This window comes from Pantherophis guttatus, chromosome 1 (assembly GCF_059756535.1).
Source record: "Pantherophis guttatus breed Tessera chromosome 1, ASM5975653v1, whole genome shotgun sequence".
Taxonomy (NCBI): domain Eukaryota; kingdom Metazoa; phylum Chordata; class Lepidosauria; order Squamata; family Colubridae; genus Pantherophis; species Pantherophis guttatus.
Window position 1 is genome coordinate 46363658 of NC_142063.1, and position 19721 is coordinate 46383378.

The 19721-nt window shown below is 39.8% G+C and overlaps 1 protein-coding gene and 1 pseudogene across 1 annotated transcript in view; one reads left to right on the forward strand and one right to left on the reverse strand.

Moving 5' to 3' along the window:
* CATSPERB (catsper channel auxiliary subunit beta) overlaps nucleotides 1-19721 on the forward strand; it is a 98875-nt gene that overhangs the window by 61985 nt on the left and 17169 nt on the right. Inside the window, exons 16-20 of the mRNA XM_034418339.2 lie at nucleotides 846-997; nucleotides 8084-8220; nucleotides 11968-12164; nucleotides 13781-14107; nucleotides 16071-16210. Of these exons, the coding sequence (XP_034274230.2) occupies nucleotides 846-997; nucleotides 8084-8220; nucleotides 11968-12164; nucleotides 13781-14107; nucleotides 16071-16210 (953 nt within the window). The remainder of the gene's footprint in view (nucleotides 1-845; nucleotides 998-8083; nucleotides 8221-11967; nucleotides 12165-13780; nucleotides 14108-16070; nucleotides 16211-19721) is intronic.
* LOC148116405 (uncharacterized) lies at nucleotides 9455-10677 on the reverse strand (annotated as a pseudogene).

Genomic DNA, 19721 nt, shown 5'->3' on the forward strand with positions numbered 1-19721 from the left:
TTTGAATGGGTCGTGGAGCAAATTTTGTCTGGCCCTTCACCTAAGATCTGTCTGATATGGTTGCACCTGTTCAGCATAGCCCTTAGGATCACTAGAGCATGCAAGCCCCTCCACCACGACAAGGTAGAGCTCCTCGGAGGTTGTTGTTGTTGTTGTTGAATTTATATTGTTGAGATTGTGATTATATAATTTGGATAACATTTAAGTTATTGTAATATACTATATATATTTGCTATGCTTAGAGTTTTATGACTGAGGTGATATAGAAGTATGCGCAACAAACAAACAAAGCATTGAGATAACTTATATTAAAAGCTGTGATTTAATAACATTTTCTCTGTCATCCATTTTTTTCCTGGAAATTACGGTGTCTTTACATTCAATTCAGTTGTTGATTTTCCACACTGTCCTTATTGGCTGGAATAGAAGAAACTCAGTGCAATCTTCCATTGGCTCTTGAATGTTTTTCATTCATTAATTTTATATGCAGTTTCTGTCCAAAGACAAAAGACCAGTCAAAATTGCAGTTTATAAAATACATAGAACCACTCCAAAACTAAGTCCTCAATACTGCCAATCTTCTTTTCTCCACGTGAAGCATTTTGTACCTGTAGATTTGTCCACTGCTGCATTTTTTAAAGAAAATATTGCTTTAATTGACATGGATCTATGGAATAAAACATTTACATTCACTTTTTTCTAAATCAAATATCTTGTATCCTGATTACGTAGAGCAAACTCAGTTTGATTAGAAGAAATGTTCTCTTTGAAAATATTTCTGTGTGAAGTCATAGAGTTTATAATAGTAACATAAGGTATGCACACATATTTTTTTCTCTCTGTAGGAGTAACTGCATATACATTTCTTACAACAATGCCACTTGGTGTTTTCAGCATGTACTTTGATCATCTGGGAATTTTAAATCATATAAGTTTTAATAGCACAAGTATCGATGGTTTGTCAGTTTCTGTGGTGGATAGGAACACTTTAATGGAGGTTTGATATTTATCATTTATTTGGTGTTCTACTGAAGATGATTTATAAAATGTTAGACTAATGTAAAGCTTATTCAGTTTGAGTGTATGAAATGCATATTTACTTGCTTTGTAAAGATAATATAGCTGTGATTCCTTAAAAACACACAGCCTAAATGCATACTCCACTGAAATTATTTCTGACTAGATACTAAATGTGTTTAAAATGTGATTTAACTAATTTATTGTGTGAACAGCTAGTAACGCAAAGCTATGACAAAACTTATTTTCAGTAAGGCATTTGATAAAGTAGACTATAACCTACTACTAGATAAAGTAGAAAAATGTGGGTAGAAAGCATCACCACCTGATGGATTTGTAACTGGATGACCAACGGCACTCAACATGTAATCCTCAATGGAACTGCATCTATATGGAGGGAAGTATGCGGAGTACCCCGAGGCTCTGTTTTAGGCCCAGTACTCTTCAACATCTTCATCAATGACTTGGACTAGGGGATAGATGGAGAACTCATCAAATTTGCAGATGACACCAAGCTAGCAGGAATAGCCAACACTCCAGAAGATAGGCTTAAGATACAGAAGGATCTTGACAGTCTTGAACATTGAGTGCTATCTAACAAAATGAAATTCAATGGTGAAAAAAGTAAGGTTCTATATTTAGGCAAGAAAAACAAAATGCACAGGTCTAGTATATGTGGTACCTTGCTCAATAATAGTAACTGTGAGAGGGATCTTGGAGTCCTAGTGGGCAATTGGTTGGGCCGAGCTGGGGGTCACAGGCGGTTGAAGGCCTTGCCTGGACGTTCCATCTCTACTGCTTTGACCCCCTGATTGTTCCTGCTGCAACCACCTGGACTGGTGATGGCATCTAGAGCCCTTGCCCTTCATTTTTCCAGCCCTATAATGGTCAGTTTCTCTGGGTGTGGTTGCCCGCCGCTGTGAGAGGGCAGCTGTGGACCTGTTGTGTGACCAAGTCGTGTTGCGGTGGGAGAGCATCAATGACCTATGGATCCCACCCGGATGATTCCTACCTGGCCTAGGAACCTTGCTGTGGTGAGAGGGCAGTGAAGATTACCATCGTCTGTCATTTTCCTATTGCCATGAGAGGGCATCTGGGAATGCAGGCTCCTATTGTCTATGGCCAGGGCGGATATTAGGCTTTAGATCTTGAAGTACTGACCTGTGATCTCGATAGCCTCCGCTACCATTGACATTCCCATCTCTATGTTTGAGGATGACTTTACGAACTTATACAATCGCGGACCTGGTCGCCTTGAGAAATTCCCCCCATTCTTGGGTGTGGCCAGTGGGCCTTGCAAAGACCTATCTTAATGATGGGTCTTGGGACCCCGAGAGGTGGCACAAGGATTCTAAGGATTTTAAGGGTTTTAAGGGACATAAATTGAGAGGTTTTTTAACAAAATTTTTAACGAAAATTTTAAGGGGACCCAGGAGGGGGGAGGGGGTTGTAAAGGTGGACCTGGGGGGGGCATATAGCACTGAAGGGGGTGGTGGGTCGGATGGGTGCAGCGGAGGGGACGGGGATGGGGACGGGGGGTGAGATGAAGGGCAGCTCAATTGAAATGGTGAGTGGGAGGGGCAGGTATGGCGGACGCAGGGGCCATATCATGTTCAGGGGATACACACTCACTGTTTGCGAGCGATTGTGTACTCCGGCCCCCAATGCGTGTCTCGTTTCCCGGGTTGCACAGAATCTCAGGCCCTAGGTCCTCGGCAGATGTTGTGTAATGCCAGGTCGGTGATTAATAAAGCCCCCCTCATTTGTGAACTTTTGTTGGAGGGGGGGGTGCAGACCTGGCAGGGATTACGGAGACCTGCTTGGGCCAGGAGGGGGGTCCCCCTCGTAGAAATGTGTCCATGGATTTCCGTGCATTTCATCAGCCGAGGGCCCACGGGAGGGGCGGGGGGGGTTGGCGACGATTATTAGGGAAAGTCTTTGCCGAGGGAGGCCACTGTTCCTCAGATAGCCGGATGTGATTCCCTCTTTGTGAAGTGGGGTCGTGGGGTGCAGATGGGTTTGCTGACTACATACCTGGCTCCCTGCCACATGGCGGCAGCCCTACCCGAGCTGCTCAATGTTATTGCCGGGGTGGCAGTGGATAACCCCAGACTTGTTGTCATGGGGGATTTCAACCTGCCATCCGTCGGTGAGACGTCGGAGACAGCTAGGGAGTTCATGGCTTCCATGACGGCCATGGACCTGACCCAGTTAGTTCAAGGCCCCACTCACACAGGAGGACACACTCTGGACTTGATTTTTGTCTCTGGTCAGTGGTTGAATGATCTAGGAATAGGGGATTTAGATATTAAGCCCTTGTCATGGACAGATCATTCCCTCCTTCACTTAGACTTTCAAGCCGCTTCCTCTTGCCGCAAAGAGACGGAACCAACCAGGTGGTTCCGTCCCAGGCGCCTGATGGACCCTGATAGGTTCCTGATGGAGCTTGGGCCATTTTCTGAAACTCTGGCACATGACTCGACTGAAGACCTGGTGGCCGCCTGGGATAGGGCAGCCGCCAGGGCTTTAGACCGCATCATGCCTTTGTGGCCTCTGACCCGATGTCGATCTCAATTGGCTCCTTGGTTCTCCGAGGAGCTGAGAGAGATGAAACATCGGAAAAGATGCCTAGAGAGTGTCTGGAGGACTAGTCAATCTGATTCCGACCGAACACTGGTGAGGTCTTATATCAAGACCTACCTAGTGGTGATAAAAGCGGCGAAATTTAACTATTTTTCTGCTCTTATCGCATCTGCAGAGAACCGCCCAGCCGCTCTGTTTAGGGTGACCCATTCCCTTCTTCAGGGGGGAGCGCGGGAAGACCCCTTGCAGGGTCGAGCTGAGGAGTTTGTGCAGTTCCTGCATGATAAAGTCGCTCGGATTCAGGAAGGCTTGGACTCCAACTGGGTGAGTCCAGGGGGTGAGATGGGGCTAGGTCTTGAGAACATTATCTGGGAAGAGTTTGACCCTGTGACTCCCGAGGATGTGGACAGGATTCTGGGAAGGCTTAGTGCCGCCACATGTTTATTGGACCCGTGTCCCTCCTGGTTGGTACTGGCCTCCCAAGAGGTTACACGAGGCTGGCTCCAGGGGATTATAAATGCTTCTCTGAGTGAGGGGACCTTTCCTGCCGCCTTGAAGGAGGTGGTGGTGAGGCCTCTACTCAAGAAGCCTTCCCTGGACCCAGCTGTAGTAGCAAATTATCATCCGGTCTCCAACCTTCACTTTGTGGCGAAGGTTGTTGAGAGTGTGATGGCACGACAGCTCCCCCAGTACCTGGATGAAGCTGTCTATCTGGACCCTTACCAGTCGGGCTTCAGACGGGGGTACAGCATGGAAATGGCATTGGTCGCATTGGTGGATGATCTTTGGAGGGCTCAGGACAGAGGTTGCTCCTCTGTTCTGGTCCTATTAGATCTCTCAATGGCTTTTGATACCATCGACGATGGTATCATGCTGCAGTGGTTGAGAAGGTTAGGAATAGGAGGCACCATGCTGCGGTGGTTCTCCTCCTTCCTCTCCGACCACTCGCAGTTTGTGTTGGCAGGGGGGGCAGAGGTCGATCTCGAGGCGCCTCACTTGGGGGGTGCTGCAAGGGTCGGTCCACTCGCCCCTTCTGTTCAACATTTGAGTGAAGCCGCTGGGCGAGATCATCTGTGGTTTTGGGGTGAGGGTACATCAGTACGCTGATGACACTCAGCTGTACATCTCCACCCCAGGCCACCCCAATGATGCCCTTGACGTGATGTCCCGCTGCCTGGAGGGTCTGGATGGGGAGAAATAGGTTCAGACTCAACCCTTCCAAGACCGAGTGGCTGTGGCTACCCATGTCCCGGTATAGTCAGCTGACACCATCGCTGTCTATAGGGGGGTGAATCCCTACTCCCCACAGAGAGGGCTCGCAATCTGGGCGTCCTCCTGGATGCATGGCTGTCTTTAGAAGAGCATATGACGGCCGTGGCCAGGGGGGCTTTTTATCAGGTTCGCCCGATTCGCCAGTTGTGTCCCTTTCTGGACTGGGATGCTTTGCACACAGTCACTCACGCCCTTGTTACCTCCCAGCTGGACTACTGTAATGCTCTCTACATGGGGCTCCCCTTGAAGAGCACTCGGAGGCTCCAACTGGTCCAGAATGCAGCCGTGCAGGTAATTATGGGTGCAACTCGTTGTGCCCATGTAACACCTTTCCTGTGTGAGCTGCAGTGGCTCCCAGTGGTCTTCCGGGTGCGATTCAAGGTGTTGGTTATCACCTTTAAAGCGCTCCATGGCTCAGGACCTGGGTACCTACGAGACCGCCTTCTGCCACCAATAGCCTCCCACCGTCCAGTTCACTCCCACAGAGAGGGACTCCTCAGGGTGCCGTCGGCCAAATTATGTCAGCTGGAGACACCCAGGGTGAGAGCCTCCTCTGTAGGAGCCCCTGCCCTTTGGAATGAACTGCCCCCGGACATATGCAAGATCTCTGACTCCAAGTTTTCCGCTGTGCTCTTAAGACCCTGCTCTTCCGACAGGCAGGGCTAGCTTCATAAATTGAGTTTTAAATTTGGAATTTTTAAATTTTTGGGGTTTTTAGTTAATTGGCCTTAAATGTAATACTTTTAATAATTTTTTTAATTTAAATTGTGATATTTGTATTGTGTTTTTACCTGGCTGTACACCGCCCCGAGTCCTTCGGGAGAGAAATAAAATTATCCTTATCCTTATCCAATCATTTAAATATGAGCCAGCAGTGTGCAGCAGTTGCCAAAAAAGTCAACACAGTTCTGGGCTGCATAAACAGAGGGATAGAATCAAGATCACGTGAAGTGTTAATACCACTTTATAATGCCTTGATAAGGTCACACTTGGAATACTGCATTCAGTTTTGGTTGCAGCGATGTAAAAAAGATGTGGAGACTCTAGAAAGAGTGCAGAGAAGAGCAACAAAGATGATTAAGGGACTGGAGGCTAAAACATATGAAGAATGGTTGCAGGAACTGGGTATGTCTAGTTTAATGAAGAGAAGGACTAGGGGAGACATGATAGCAGTGTTCCAATATCTCAGGGGCTGCCACAAAGAAAAGGAGTCAAGCTATTCTCCAAAGCACCTGAGGATAGGACAAGAAGCAATGGGTGGAAACTAGTCAAGGAGAGAAGCAACCTAGAACTAAGGAGAAATTTCCTGACAGTTAGAACAATTAATCAGTTAACACTGGATGTTGTTAAGAAGATATTGGATAACCATTTGTCTTAAATGGTGTAGCGTTTCCTGCCTAAGCAGGGGGTTGGACTAGAAGACCTCCAAGGTCTCTTCCAACACTGTTATTCTATTCTATTCTATTCTATTCTATTCTATTCTATTCTATTCTATTCTATTCTTTTTTTTTCTTTTTTTTTAAATACTTTATTGAATTTTCCAATTTTTTAAAAAGACAATGTACAATCACAATACTCTGGTTTCTCTTCAGATCGTATAAATCTTTCGCCTTTTACTATTCTATTCTATTCTATTCTTATTGAAAGAATTAGAGATTTCTTAGAAACTAATGAGAGTTTTAGAAATTGTTGGCTTTTATTGAATCATATCCATTTCTTAAGTATTGCCAGCAACTATTAAATTTGTAGTTGAGTTCTGTAACACATAATATAATTTTAAGATTTAAATTCCCTTAGAATTCTTCTTGTGCCTGGATATGACACATCAAACATGACTTTAGAAGAACACTGGAATGGTCATAACCTGCAAAGATTCCATCTGTCTGCTCAGATATACAACTGAGCAGCGTGCCTGCCAGTACATGTAGTTCTTAATTTACAACCGTGTCTAATATGATTTATTTGTTATAAATCCACACTAGCTCCCATTAATTCTTTAGAATGCCTGTCGAAATGCTCCTACTATCATGCTGTGATATCAATATCCTTTTGGAGATGCAGGCTCCACAAAAATATACAGTGTTTCAAGAGTCATCACACTCTATATTTATATAAGTATCACTGAACTAGCAGTTTTATTTACACTTTCTTTTCTAATAACTCCACGTGTGGGATTTGGCTTTGCCATTGGAAAGTAGCTTGACATTTTTGTTGATCTGTTAACCAAGGGTTTAATATCCATTTTCTGATTTTACTATCAGCTCTGGACTACTGCACATATGAAATCAGAGGTTTATGGACGAGCGTGCATCACTTTACATTTGCTTGCTTTAAATTTCCATCACTGGACTTTTGCAATTCATCTTTTATTTTATTGATCTGAACAATTTGACAGCATCAGAAAACTGGCCACCTTGCTCCCCGCTTCTAAATCTAAGTTATTTTAATACTCTGGTGGGCAAACCTTCTGCTGCAAGTATAAATACATGTCAGAGCAGGATCTTTTTCCATTAAAGGACCAGGTGAACATTTAGGATTATTGTGGTTTTGAAGCTACTGATGATGATGACATGTACTGATTTACCACCAGGAATGCTTTCTATCAACTTTGGCTGATTCATGAGCCATAATCATGAACCCTATGTAAAACAAGATGATTTTGTCACAGCCGTTCATGTTTAAATGAGATTGTCAGACCCTTGATATCAGCTACATAGATTATCCCAATATTATATTTGTTAAACAGATGGGTACAACAAAATAGCTTTTACTGAGTTGGTTCTATTACTGTGAACTCACTCTCTCTTACAGAATGTATATTTTACCTCTTCCTTTAAAAAAAAATAATAATAATGGGCATGGACTTAACAATCTTAACTGCTGTTGCTTTGATTCATGTTCCAGTGTTGAATATTTTTATAAGGTGTCTGAAGACACATAAAAGAAAATTGAATGAAGTGACAATGAATTACTTAAATGGAATCTGCATGGCAAAAAAGAAGAGACAGGATCAAGGATCAATTGATTGTGAATAAATTAAAATTGAATATGGATTGAATCTAAGAATGAGTGGTCTATGCCTGGAGACATGAATGTACATGTACTATGTCATATTGTTGACCAAGAACCCTTTAGATTTTTCCCTAAAATAGTTAAAAATTTGTACATCTAAATGAAGAAATCAACTAATTACTTCTTCACTTTGTTTCAGGAGACAGATTTAGGTTTTGATGGTCCTTTATCTCCACATTATGTTACTGAAGAGCAAATGCTATTTTTTCACTACGGGCCACCAGATACTATGCCAACATTCACCAACTTACAAAATGGAAAGCGCATAGATTATCTGTAAATACCAATAGTATTTAAATTATTCTACTTTTTTTTAAATTACTCCAGTATAATGAATTTTAAAACATTGTCTGTTTCCTAAAAAAAATAAATAGCACTCATTCTTAAAATACAGATTTAAGGGACAGAACTTGTAATATACCTGGCAAGTATTAACAGACCTGGCACAAATAATTTTAAAATGAAATCACATTTGTCAGCGTCTGAAATTAAATTATTCCAGTAATGCAGAATTGAGATTATACAAGACCCCCTTAACATTTTTTTTTATTAGAGTATAGAGGCCTAATTTGTACACCATGGTAAAATATAATATGATTTATTTGGTTTTGGTTCAGGATGCTATATGTCCACCTAGCTTGTATTTTGTGTTCTGATTTTTTTTTGACAATGTGTAAGACAGAGCATTTGTTGGTTGAGATTTGGAGTTGCCAATTGTTTGACTACTCTGACACATAATCAAGGTCTTTTTGAAGAGTAGCAGCATTGTCGGTGGTGTTGAATAGTTTTACATCATCAGCGAAGAGAACACAGTTGCCTATAATATGATCGCAAAGGTCATTTATGTAAAGTATAAAGAGTGTTGGTCCTAAACACTGCCTTGGGGGACACCACTGTTAACAGGTTCAAGATTTGATAAGGTGCTCCCTATTTTGACCACTTGTTGCCTGTTTGACAGGAACACAGTTATCCAATTATGCAGGAGTCTAGAAATGCCAGAAGATTTTAGTTTTAGATGTAGTTTGGCATGTACCACTGAAACAAAGGCTTTACAGAAGTCTATGTAAATTGCGTCTACTGCTTTGCCCTGATCGAGTTGTGTAATCCATATGTTTTTGCAATGTAGGAGTTGCAGATTACAGGATAAATTTTTCCTGAAACCAAATTGTTTGTTAGAGAGTAATTGTTTATCTCTAAGTGAAGGGTAATGGATTGGTTTACAATTGATTCCGTGACTTTGCAGGTGACACAACATAAAGAGATTGGTCTGTAATTTTCAATTAGATTGGGGTCTCCTTTTTGAAGATAGGGATGACCGTGGCTAGTGACCATAGGTTGGGGAAGGAGCTGGTCCTGAAAGATTTTTCAAAGATTATGCTTAGAGGTTCTGCTATGGCAGTGGAAAGCTTTTTTAAGAAGTAGGCACATAGTCCATCAGGTAAAATAGATAGAGATGGTTTTAGACTACGTGGTGCCTTTTCAACGTTGTCTTCTGTAAAATCGATATGTATTAAATCATTGTAATTATCTGTGATACGACTAAGGAAATATTGGACATGACTCCAATATTGTAAACATTGCTGTTTAGAAAGACTGAGCCAAAGAATGTGTTAAAGAGGTTGGATTTAACGGCTTCATCATTACAGTCTTTACTGTTAGGTCTTTTTAGGGGTGGGATGGATCTCGAGTCTTTAAGTTTGTTGTTTACAAAATTATAGAAGGTACAGGTGGATTTTGTGCGCAGAAGGTTTTCCTCTTGTTTGATGTGATAATTGATGCATTCAGTCTTTATCTGGTGGCATACGTTTTTGCAGTGGCTTTTAAAGTTATCTACATAGCTAGTTTGTTTTTTTGCCAAAGAGATTTTTTTTTGGATTGGAGCTTCCTTATTGTTATGGGTAATTTGTTTTTTCTGGTTTTGGGGGTTATTAGTGGTACATATAGTTTAATGACTCTTTTGATTTTGAGCAAAAAAATGTTATAATGGTCTTTGGCAGTATTACAGCTAGTGAATAGAATTTGTCAATCAAGAGATGAGAGGTCGGTGTCTATGAGATCATAGTTGGCTTTTTTAAAGTTATAATTGTGGATTCCATCATTATGATGATTTTTGTAAGGACGTATATTGAGACAAAAATCAATCATGCTTTGGTCACTGTTGGAGAATGGTTCTTTTATTTGTAGTCCATAAATTGAGTTTAAACTGTTGCAGAAGATGAGATCAAGGCAGTTGTTCAGTCTAGTATTGTTAGTTACTAGTTGATCCAGTCCCAGATTAGTAACAGCATTGTACAGGACTGCATGTATGGGTTCAGTTGTACATTCGTCTAGGGTCCAATTAATAAATGGTAGATTGAGGTCACCAAGAAAGATAAGAGGGTGTGGGCAGGAGGCTGCCCATGTTAGTAGTGAAGTTAACTTGTTCACATGTACGAGGTCATAATCAGGGGCTCTGTAACATAGTAAGAAGTGAAATGTAGTATTTATGGACAGCTCGCAGACGATGGTCTCAGGAAGAGTGAATTCCTGTGCAACTTGAATATTTTTTAGATTTAGGGACTTTTTATAGAAGATAGCAATACCACCTGCTCTATGGATTTCACGATTGGACCAATAAACATGATAGTCTCTTACTATGGTAATGGAATCAGGAAGGGATGCGTTCAGCCACGTTTCGCAGATAAATATAATGTCGAATATAGCCGTATTTAGTAAGAGGAGAAATTCAGGCATTTTGTTTACGAGGCTTCTTGTGTTAAGTAGCTTGCATTTAAGATCAGTAGCGGTTGGTATTGAAGTTAGTGGCGTGCGTGTCTAGTTTTGGATGATGGGGGGTTGAATGTTAGGATGTGGTTTGTGGGACTTACTTTTGATACAATCAGCACGGTAGTCAATGTATAAGTCAAATGTATAAGGAAAAAAACCTCTTCATTCCAAAAGATAATGAGTCTCCCATAAAGCAATATGTTCTCTGAGTCAGCTTCCCCATAGCCAAATGTTGCAGATAAATGGAAGTTATTGAGAGGTTTTGCAAGACGTTTCAGTACTTATAGAGTTATAATTAAATATAAAAGTTCAATTTATATTAATGTTACTTAAAGTAAGGAAATTCATGGGAGTGTTTTCAAATCTATCCGAAATATGGAGTTTGACCAATATATTAGAACCCGGCTGTTTAATAAAAAGTCCTGGAATAATATCAAGCCAATTTCCCATAAAATGGAACAGAACACTGATGGCCACAATGTGCCTGATACAGCGACTTTGAAAATTATGACTCCTAGTAAATATTTAATAAGGTCATAATCTGAACAGTTTATAGAGGAAATTTTAAATCAAAACTTTTTAAGACAATTTCCTGAGGAAGAACAAATTGATATTCTTTGAAGGCTGGAAGATTTAAAACAAACTGTGTTAGAACTTCATTCTGACATAGGTCCTTTCAAAGTTCTACCTACCTCTAATAGCCAAGAATCAGAATTTTAAGATACAACCCCCTGTCAATTCTTAAAACTTATTGATAAAATGTTACCTTATGACATGTCAAGGACAAATGATTTCAAACTTACCTTCCTCTTCCTCAAGCTTTGTCCCTTATCTTATGCACAGTAGAATTCAGGAGGAAAAACAAGGCCACAAATCCTATGAGGATATAGCAGCAGTGAAAAGTATGGAGAGGCCCTTAAACTTGACATCCTGCTGAACTCCACTAAACCCCAATGAACAGAGAATGAGTTTATTTATCATGGTGCTTGTTCCAGAGTTTTTTAATCTGAATATTAAAGATCAAGCACTTCCTCTTATAATACTATATAGAATCAAGGATTAGTTATTTCCCCCAATGGGAGCCCCTTAGAAGACAGCTGTTAGCAGCAGAAACACATGCTACCCCAAAGCAGAAAACAGGATCAAACCTAGAAGGTTTCTGAGAGAAGAATGCCATATGACAAGCTATAATTGTGGTACATATAAAATGCAATTGGACAAAACTATCAAGACAATAATATTTTCTGTTTTTTTAAGGCCAGGAGGATCAGGTGTAATTAACACAATCTTCCCACGTATGAATCCTAAAGGAATTGTATCGTCTATCTTGGTAGATGTTCTGGAACATTTTCCTATTGAATCTGTAACTGACAGCCCTTGTACAGCAAATACTTTAACCATTCTACCTACTAATTCTACCACTACCGTATATCAACTTGTACTTAGTACTGCAGGTATGTCAATCATTCGATAATGAAGAACTTTTGGTTCTGAATTTGCTTATGTGAGTCATACCCCTTCAGTATTTTTCTTAAATATCAGCATTTTCTAAATTCTGAACAGCTATACTTTTTAATGTATTAACTGTACTACTGTGGTATCTGAAATCCTTTGGAAATTCTATAAGAATAAGAAAAAATTGTTATGCTTATAATGTTAAAAGCCATATTTTTTGTTATACAAAATGAATGATATTCCATTTCAGCTAGATATCATTGGTCAAGTTCCAACTTAACAAATCTCTTGAAAACATTGTAAAATTCCAAATTATGGTTTCTCAAACACACATTCAATGTTTCCTCAACCTGATCAGGGAGCCAAATCCTGCAAATTCTCTCAGGTGTTTATTACGCTGAGACTTTTGAACTAAATTTCCCAGGACCCAGGAAAAAATGGCAAGCAGTAAATGTCAGGTCTTCCTGATCAATTCCCTATTCTCCATAAAGCCCTGCTTTAGGTAGGAGCTGTGTCTTGATTTGTTCTTTTTCATGTGACTCCATTGCCTGCAGTCTAGTTGATTTTCTCAGAAGGTGGGTAACCTTTGAGGCTTCCCCACTTTATCCCCATGGCTGTACATTCCCTCTTGTGTATCTAATTGCATGATTGCAGGTTTTGCACTGCACTGCACCCCCACAGCTCCTTCCTGAGGATGAAAGACCAGAATCAGATCATCATTAATCCTTCAGAAGTAGGATGGGGATGGCAGATCAAGGGAAGGAGTGAAGAGTATAGTCTTTACAACCATCATCTGGTCCACTTGTCACTCAGTCATTTCAGCCCATGGGATCCAAAAGTTCATTTGGCAGGGGTGGGTCTATTCTGTTTGCATTCAGATTGCCTCCACTGCCTCCAGCAGTCTCAAGTCAAAAAGAATAAGGCTCCAACCATCACTTCTCCTGTAAAAGGTACCTGTATATTTGTCCACATTCCTGGGCACACTATGACTACTGGCTGTCTCCTGATGGATGTATAGGTTACACAACAGGATCCCGAACCCCAATTGGCTCCTCAGGAGTGCTGTTCCCCTGTACCATTTCTTTACATTGTGTTCTCTCCCAAGGGATTATCAGCTAGCATTTACCTCCTCCTGGCTCCTTGGTTGTCTGCCTCCTTCAAACATGCATCAGCCTTTGTTTTATTCATATATCTTTGCATTTCTGAGTCTGAAAAATTTATTTTTGTTGAATTACAACTTTATTTCCAGTGGCTACTGGTTTCCCGAACTCCAGAAGGAGGCACAGATGCCATGCTAATAATGCTAATTATCACCTTTATTAAAAGGCTGATAATGAAGCCTTAAAAATCCAGGTAATATTGACACTTGGAGTGCTTTTGTCAGTTTGGGCTACAGTGTTTTAGTTGGTTGTGGGCTATCCTCAATAGTTCATTGGTTACTTTGCAGAGAATGTGTCTTTTATTGTTAATTAAGGTATAAAATCTAAGGTTCCTTATACTAAGTGAAACTGGCATATGTCAGGCAATTACTTTTGAATGAATTAACCTTATTCATTATAATGCCAACTCATTTTTAATGACAGTTGTGTCTCTCTGTGTGTGATTTTTTTTCCAGGTACTAATGTATTTAAGGCAAGTGATGTTGAAAAGACAGTGGTGATTCCAGGCACTAGCAGTTTCTTTATCACTGAGGTGTTGGATGATCTTAACGCTTTAGGAATTACCACTTTGCCTGAAAAAATGCTTCTAAACTACTCTTTTCCACCTGATGAGTGGTTTATGTATGACTTTGGCACAACAAATGGTAGAAAATGGAAAATTGTAGTTGACACATGTAGACATATAGTACAACAGTTTGATGATCTACCACTCCATGCCATTAAATACCTGGATCTTGGGCAACAATTGAGATTTTCATTCAGAGTAACTCCAGTTAATACTGGTAAGACCACTGGAATCATGCATGTATCTTTCTCTCTTTTTTAACTCTCAGTGTGTTATAAATATATGTACAATAGGTTTTTAAAGCATGAAAGTATTAATTTAAGTTAAATGTATGTTTTTACTAACCTCAGTGCAAATATTCACTGTTATTCATGGGTAGGCAGCTCTGCCTTTTTTATCTTTAAAATGTTCACAATAGAAATATCAGGCTCTGAAATGCATAATTCATTTATCTGTTTTTCAATCTGTAGAAAAGGCTGAAAAATTTCATCCCTGGCCCCCACTACAACCTTCTAAAGCAAAATTTCTTAGATGGTGATTGATTCTACACTGGGGGAAAATGCTATCCTTGCCTAATTAATCATTAATTGCCTTCCAAGCTCTTATCATTTTAATGTAAGATTATAATAATAAAATTATTAGTGTAGGTAACTAGAATCAGTAGGATTTAAATAGGCAATACTGGCAGTTCTTATTTATTGACCACAATTGGGACAGGCAATTGGGTTGTTAAACAAAATAGTTGTTAACTAAAGCTGTGATTGTGTTTGTGATCTTACTTCAGCTTTCCTTTGTTTTACAGGCCTGTGAAGGTCATAATTGTAAGATTACTTGTAAAATGTTCATCATTGTAATTGTGAACAATTGCTACAAAAGGCACTCATTAAATGAAGAGTACTTGTAGTACTTAAAAGAAATTAGTGAAAGAGATGGGCTGGCATTATAGTTTCCATAGACAACATCACCTAGCTATGTTAGATCTCTGTCAAGCACAATGCATCTTTCCAATCCTTTCAGTTTAATGAAATAGAAACAAGTGCTCTTATTTTTTATGGTATGGTATAGAGTAACAGAATAACAGAGTTGCAAGGGATCTCAGAGGTCTTCTAGTCCAAACCCCTACTCAAGCAAGAGACCCTATACCATTTTGGACAAATGGCTGTCCAATCTCTTAAAAATCTCTAGTGATGGAGCACCCACAACTTTTAAAGGCAAGCTGTTTCACTGGTTAATTGTTCTCACTGTCAGGAAATTTCTCCTTAGTTCTAGGTTGTATCTCCCTTGATTAGCTTCCGTCCATTACTTCTTGTCCTGTCTTCTAGTGCTTTGGAAAAAAAGCCTGGGAAATTTTGAAAAATGAGATTACAAAAGCCCAGTCTAACACAATTCCAATGAAGAAGAAAAATAACAGCTCTCAAAAAAACCAGCATGCCTGCACAAAGAGTTCTCTGATAAACTGAGCACAAAAAAGACAAGTATAAAAGGTGAAAAGACAGGTACATAACTAAGACAGAATATCCCGAGCCTATAAAGATGAAGTCAGGAAAGCTAAGGCTCAAAATAAACTAAGGCTTGTGACAAAAGAAATAAATAACAAAAAAGCGTCTTTCAACATGTAAAAAACAAGAAAAAAGTCAAGGAAACTATTGGTCCATTAATGGGAGAAAATGGCAAGAAATTGATATGCAAGAGAGAGAAAGCAGAACTGCTTAATTCATTTTTTGCATCTGTCTTTACACTAAAGGAAAAAACAGTCCAACCTATCAAAAACAGTACCATAAATAGGAATACAAGTAGGCAAAAAAAAATGGTAAGAAAACACCTGTCCACCCTAGATGAGTTTGTGTGTGCGCATGAAGCAATGGTGCATGCGCGAGCGAACCAGTAGCCCACCACTGGTCTATTCCTCTGTTAATGTAGCCTAGGAATGCCTAGGAATGCCTTGGCACACTGCCACACTGCTGGCTCATATTTAAGTGGTTGTCCAATAGGAGTCCTAGATCACTCACAGTTGCTTCTATTGAGGTTCCACCTATTCTATACCTGTACTGTACATTTGATTTTGCTTGCCTATGTGTAAAATCTTTTCTTACCATTGAATTTTTAAGTGTTTTTAATTTTTAAGTGTTTTACTCCCTTATTGTAATCAATATAATTTTCATGGTTGTTTCAATCCACAGCTTTCATAGTGTTTCATCAGTATATGATGAGAGTTCTAATTGGAAGGCCTAATCTACTGGATATGACTGCAGCAGATTACTGGGATGATAATCATAGTTATGTATTCAATATCATTGTTCGCAGTAAATTTTTTGAACAGGTAATATACAAACTGTTTTGCTCAACTGTTTGATAGAGTTTACTGTGTGCCACATACAGCTTTGTGAGATTTTGTGTGTTTGTGTAGTTAGAGTGAAACACTACAGAAATACACCAAATCTCAGAAAGCTGCACAAATATTTTATTTTATTATTTTATTTTATTTATATTTTTAGATAAAAGCAGCTAAAACTTCCTTAACTTTAAATTGCTGTCTACAAAAAAACCCTCCTAAAAAAAGCACCTAATGAACTATTTTTTTTAAAGCTCCTCCCCCCCCCCAAAAACCCAGTTACTTACCAAATTGAAGGCACAAGGCAGGCAGGCAGGCAGATAGAGTTGCTCACCAATTGGATTCATTGCAGGTAGGCAGATTGAGTTGTTAGCTGATGCAATGGATTGCAGCAGCTGAAGCAAGGCAGGAAAAGCAAGCGAACCTGAAAGAAACAGCAAGCTGCCAAGTGGGCAAGTGGGGACTGGGCAATTGGGTGGGCATGGGCGGGGGAGGGGCAGGATTTTTGCTACCAGTTCTCCGAACTACCCACTGCCATCGCTACTGGATCACCTGATCTGGTCCGAATCGGGAACATTTCACCCCTGATAGCATAGCATAGCATAGCATAGCATAGCATAGCATAGCATAGCATAGCATAGCATAGCATTAGTACTAGTACTAGTATTAGTACTAGTATTAATATAGTATAGTATAAAGTATAGCACAGCACAGCACAGCATAGCATAGCATAGCATAGTCCATCAGTACATTGAATGGCTCTTCCAGTGATTTCATATAAATGTTACAAAGCAAGGGGTTGATGTACACCTTAATGAGGAGCTATGGGACAACCTCTCCTTCTCCACTGCAACAGATAGAAACCATTCAGAAGTAATGAGCAGAACTACGACAAAACAATGCAGGTGGTCCACAAGATGCTATGATTAATAGTATCAAAACAGACCAGAAATGCTTAAATGTATAAGACAGCACCTCGCAAACAGATATTTTCCTTTCTTTGGTCCCTGCAGATTTTCTCAGGTGGAAACCATGCAGCTTAAATGGAAACTTAACTCACATGTACTTAAACATGTTATAATTTTTCATGAGATTACAGTGCATATGTTAATAAAGCAGGATCCACAATTCAATATAGAGTTTTACTCACATTCAAGCAAACTGCCAGCAGAACTCTTCTTGCTCTGCTCAAGCAAGGATGTGTGACCAGTGTGTACAGACCCATCACTCTCCATATAGGGGTGGGCTCTACTTACCTTTACTACCAGTTCGCAACGAGAGCACACGTGATTCTGCACAGAACCCCTTCTACGCATGCGCAGATCGTCCATGATGACGTCTGGATGGGTGGCTGAAGCCTCCCACTGATTTTACTACCAGTTCATAAGAACCAGACCAGACCGACTTCCTGTTTGCTGCTGGCCGCCGCCAGACGTTCCTTTGGGATCGTCAGCTTCCACTGCCTGTCAGAGCCGCCTTCACAACGGAACGGCGGCTCGAAAAAACTCCGTTCCCATGAGGAAATGGAGATAGAGCCGGCAGGGGTGGGTAGAACTCTCTGCAGAGTCCCAAAAGTTTTTCTTTTACTTTTGGGATGGAGCGGATGAGATGCCCCATATCCCCAGCCGCTGCTCCGGGCTTTGGGAGACCTCTGCTAATGCAGAGCCAGGCGTCAAAAGCAAGCCTGCGAATTTGACAGATTACTCAAAGAAAATGTGAGCTGGACCTGTAATACTGAAGCGCAAGTATTTTACTTATCTTTTAAAAATTACTTAAGAGAATAGAGGAAGAGAAAGAGGAAAAAAGTTTCTTTTTAAAATGGCGTCTGCCGCGGCTGGAGAAGAGTTTGAGAGGGAAAGTTCTTCCGTTTTTTATTATTACAATGTAGCGGAATAAATACCACTGGCTACATTTGTAGACAAAACTCCGCTCCTGTTTTTGTTTTTCTCTTTTTCCCCTGGAGGCATTGTTGCTGGCTGGAAGTCTTTTGTCTTTTTTTTTTTTTTTTTTCTTCTAACAAAGCCTGCTTAGGCGGAAACATGGCACTGAGGCTTGTGAAGTCAGACAAACAAATAGGTGGGGGGGATTCCCCCACTAAGAATTTAAAGGAACAAGTTTTAACTCTTCAGTCCCAGAAACCTGATTTTAATATAATAGAATTTCTCTTAGAGGAGATTGAAAGAAGGGATGAGATTGTGAATCAGCAACTTGAAAAATTTAAGCAGGAAACTAAGGAATTGGTGAAATCCAAGTTTGACTTTTTGCAGCAAAAAATTTTAAAAGTGTCAGAATTCATGATTCGGTTGGATACAAATACTAATTTACTAGAGTCAAAAATGGATGAAATTCAAGATAAATTGGACAATAGAATTCAAAAAATTGAAAATGATTTGTTAAATATTCAGGATTATAGTTCAGAAGAAAAATTTAAAATGGATGCTGACCAAAAGTCTGGTAATGTAGAAAATCTGCAACAGAGGATTGAAAAAGAGGTTCTAAAGATACAATATAATTTCACAGAATATGCAATAAGACTTAGAGGTTTGCAGGAAAATAACAGAGATGACTTAAGGAAAATATCTTCTGAATTTCTAGCTGGGATTTTAAAGATTCAACCTGAGGAAGTGTTTTGTAGGATTGACAGAGCTTATCGAATAAACTCCTGGACTGCCAAGCAAAGGCAATTGCCTAGAGATGTGGTAATCTATTTTTCAGATAAAGAAATTAGGAATAAAATTGTGCAAAATTCCTTCAATTCTAATTTGCAATTGTATGGAAGAAAGATTTGGATTTACAAGGAACTCCCACCTAAGATATTAATGGAAAGGAAGAAATTTGGCTTTCTGGTGTCTGAGTTAAAAAGGAGAAATATTCAATTCCGGTGGGACGTCCCAGTTGGTATTATATTGAGATATCAAGGAGAAAGATACCAGTTAAATACTGTTGAAAGAGCGGAAGAATTTTATCAAAATAGGTTGAAAATGAATTTAACGTCTTCAGATATAATACAGGATAAGCAGAAGGAGTTGGAACTAAAGACAGAGACTGTACCAGATAAATTGCCTTTGGATTTATCGGATATCCCAGCTGGATTATCTACAAATTTGAGAGAAGTGCCATCTGATTTTAATGTGATGACTTATCAAGGCAAGGACAAGCATGGAAACCAATTAGAGGATATACAAGGGATAAAAAAGAAATGCGAGACACAAAAAATTAGGATGGAAGTCAAACCCACAAAAAGAAAACAAAAAAAGAAATAGGTTGTACAAAAATAGAAATTTCTAACCCAAGCAACAGTGAAGCCAGTGATTTTAAAATATGAATGATTATGTGAAAACATAGAGGAGGCGACATATTGGTCAATATCATCCTGAGGATAGTGGCAGATCTCTGCATTGCCGTAATTTTGGGACATGGAAAGAGCCTCAAATTGATGGTTTTGAATTATCTACTTTGAAACTTCTGATAAATATATTATAATTATCTTGAATTATAA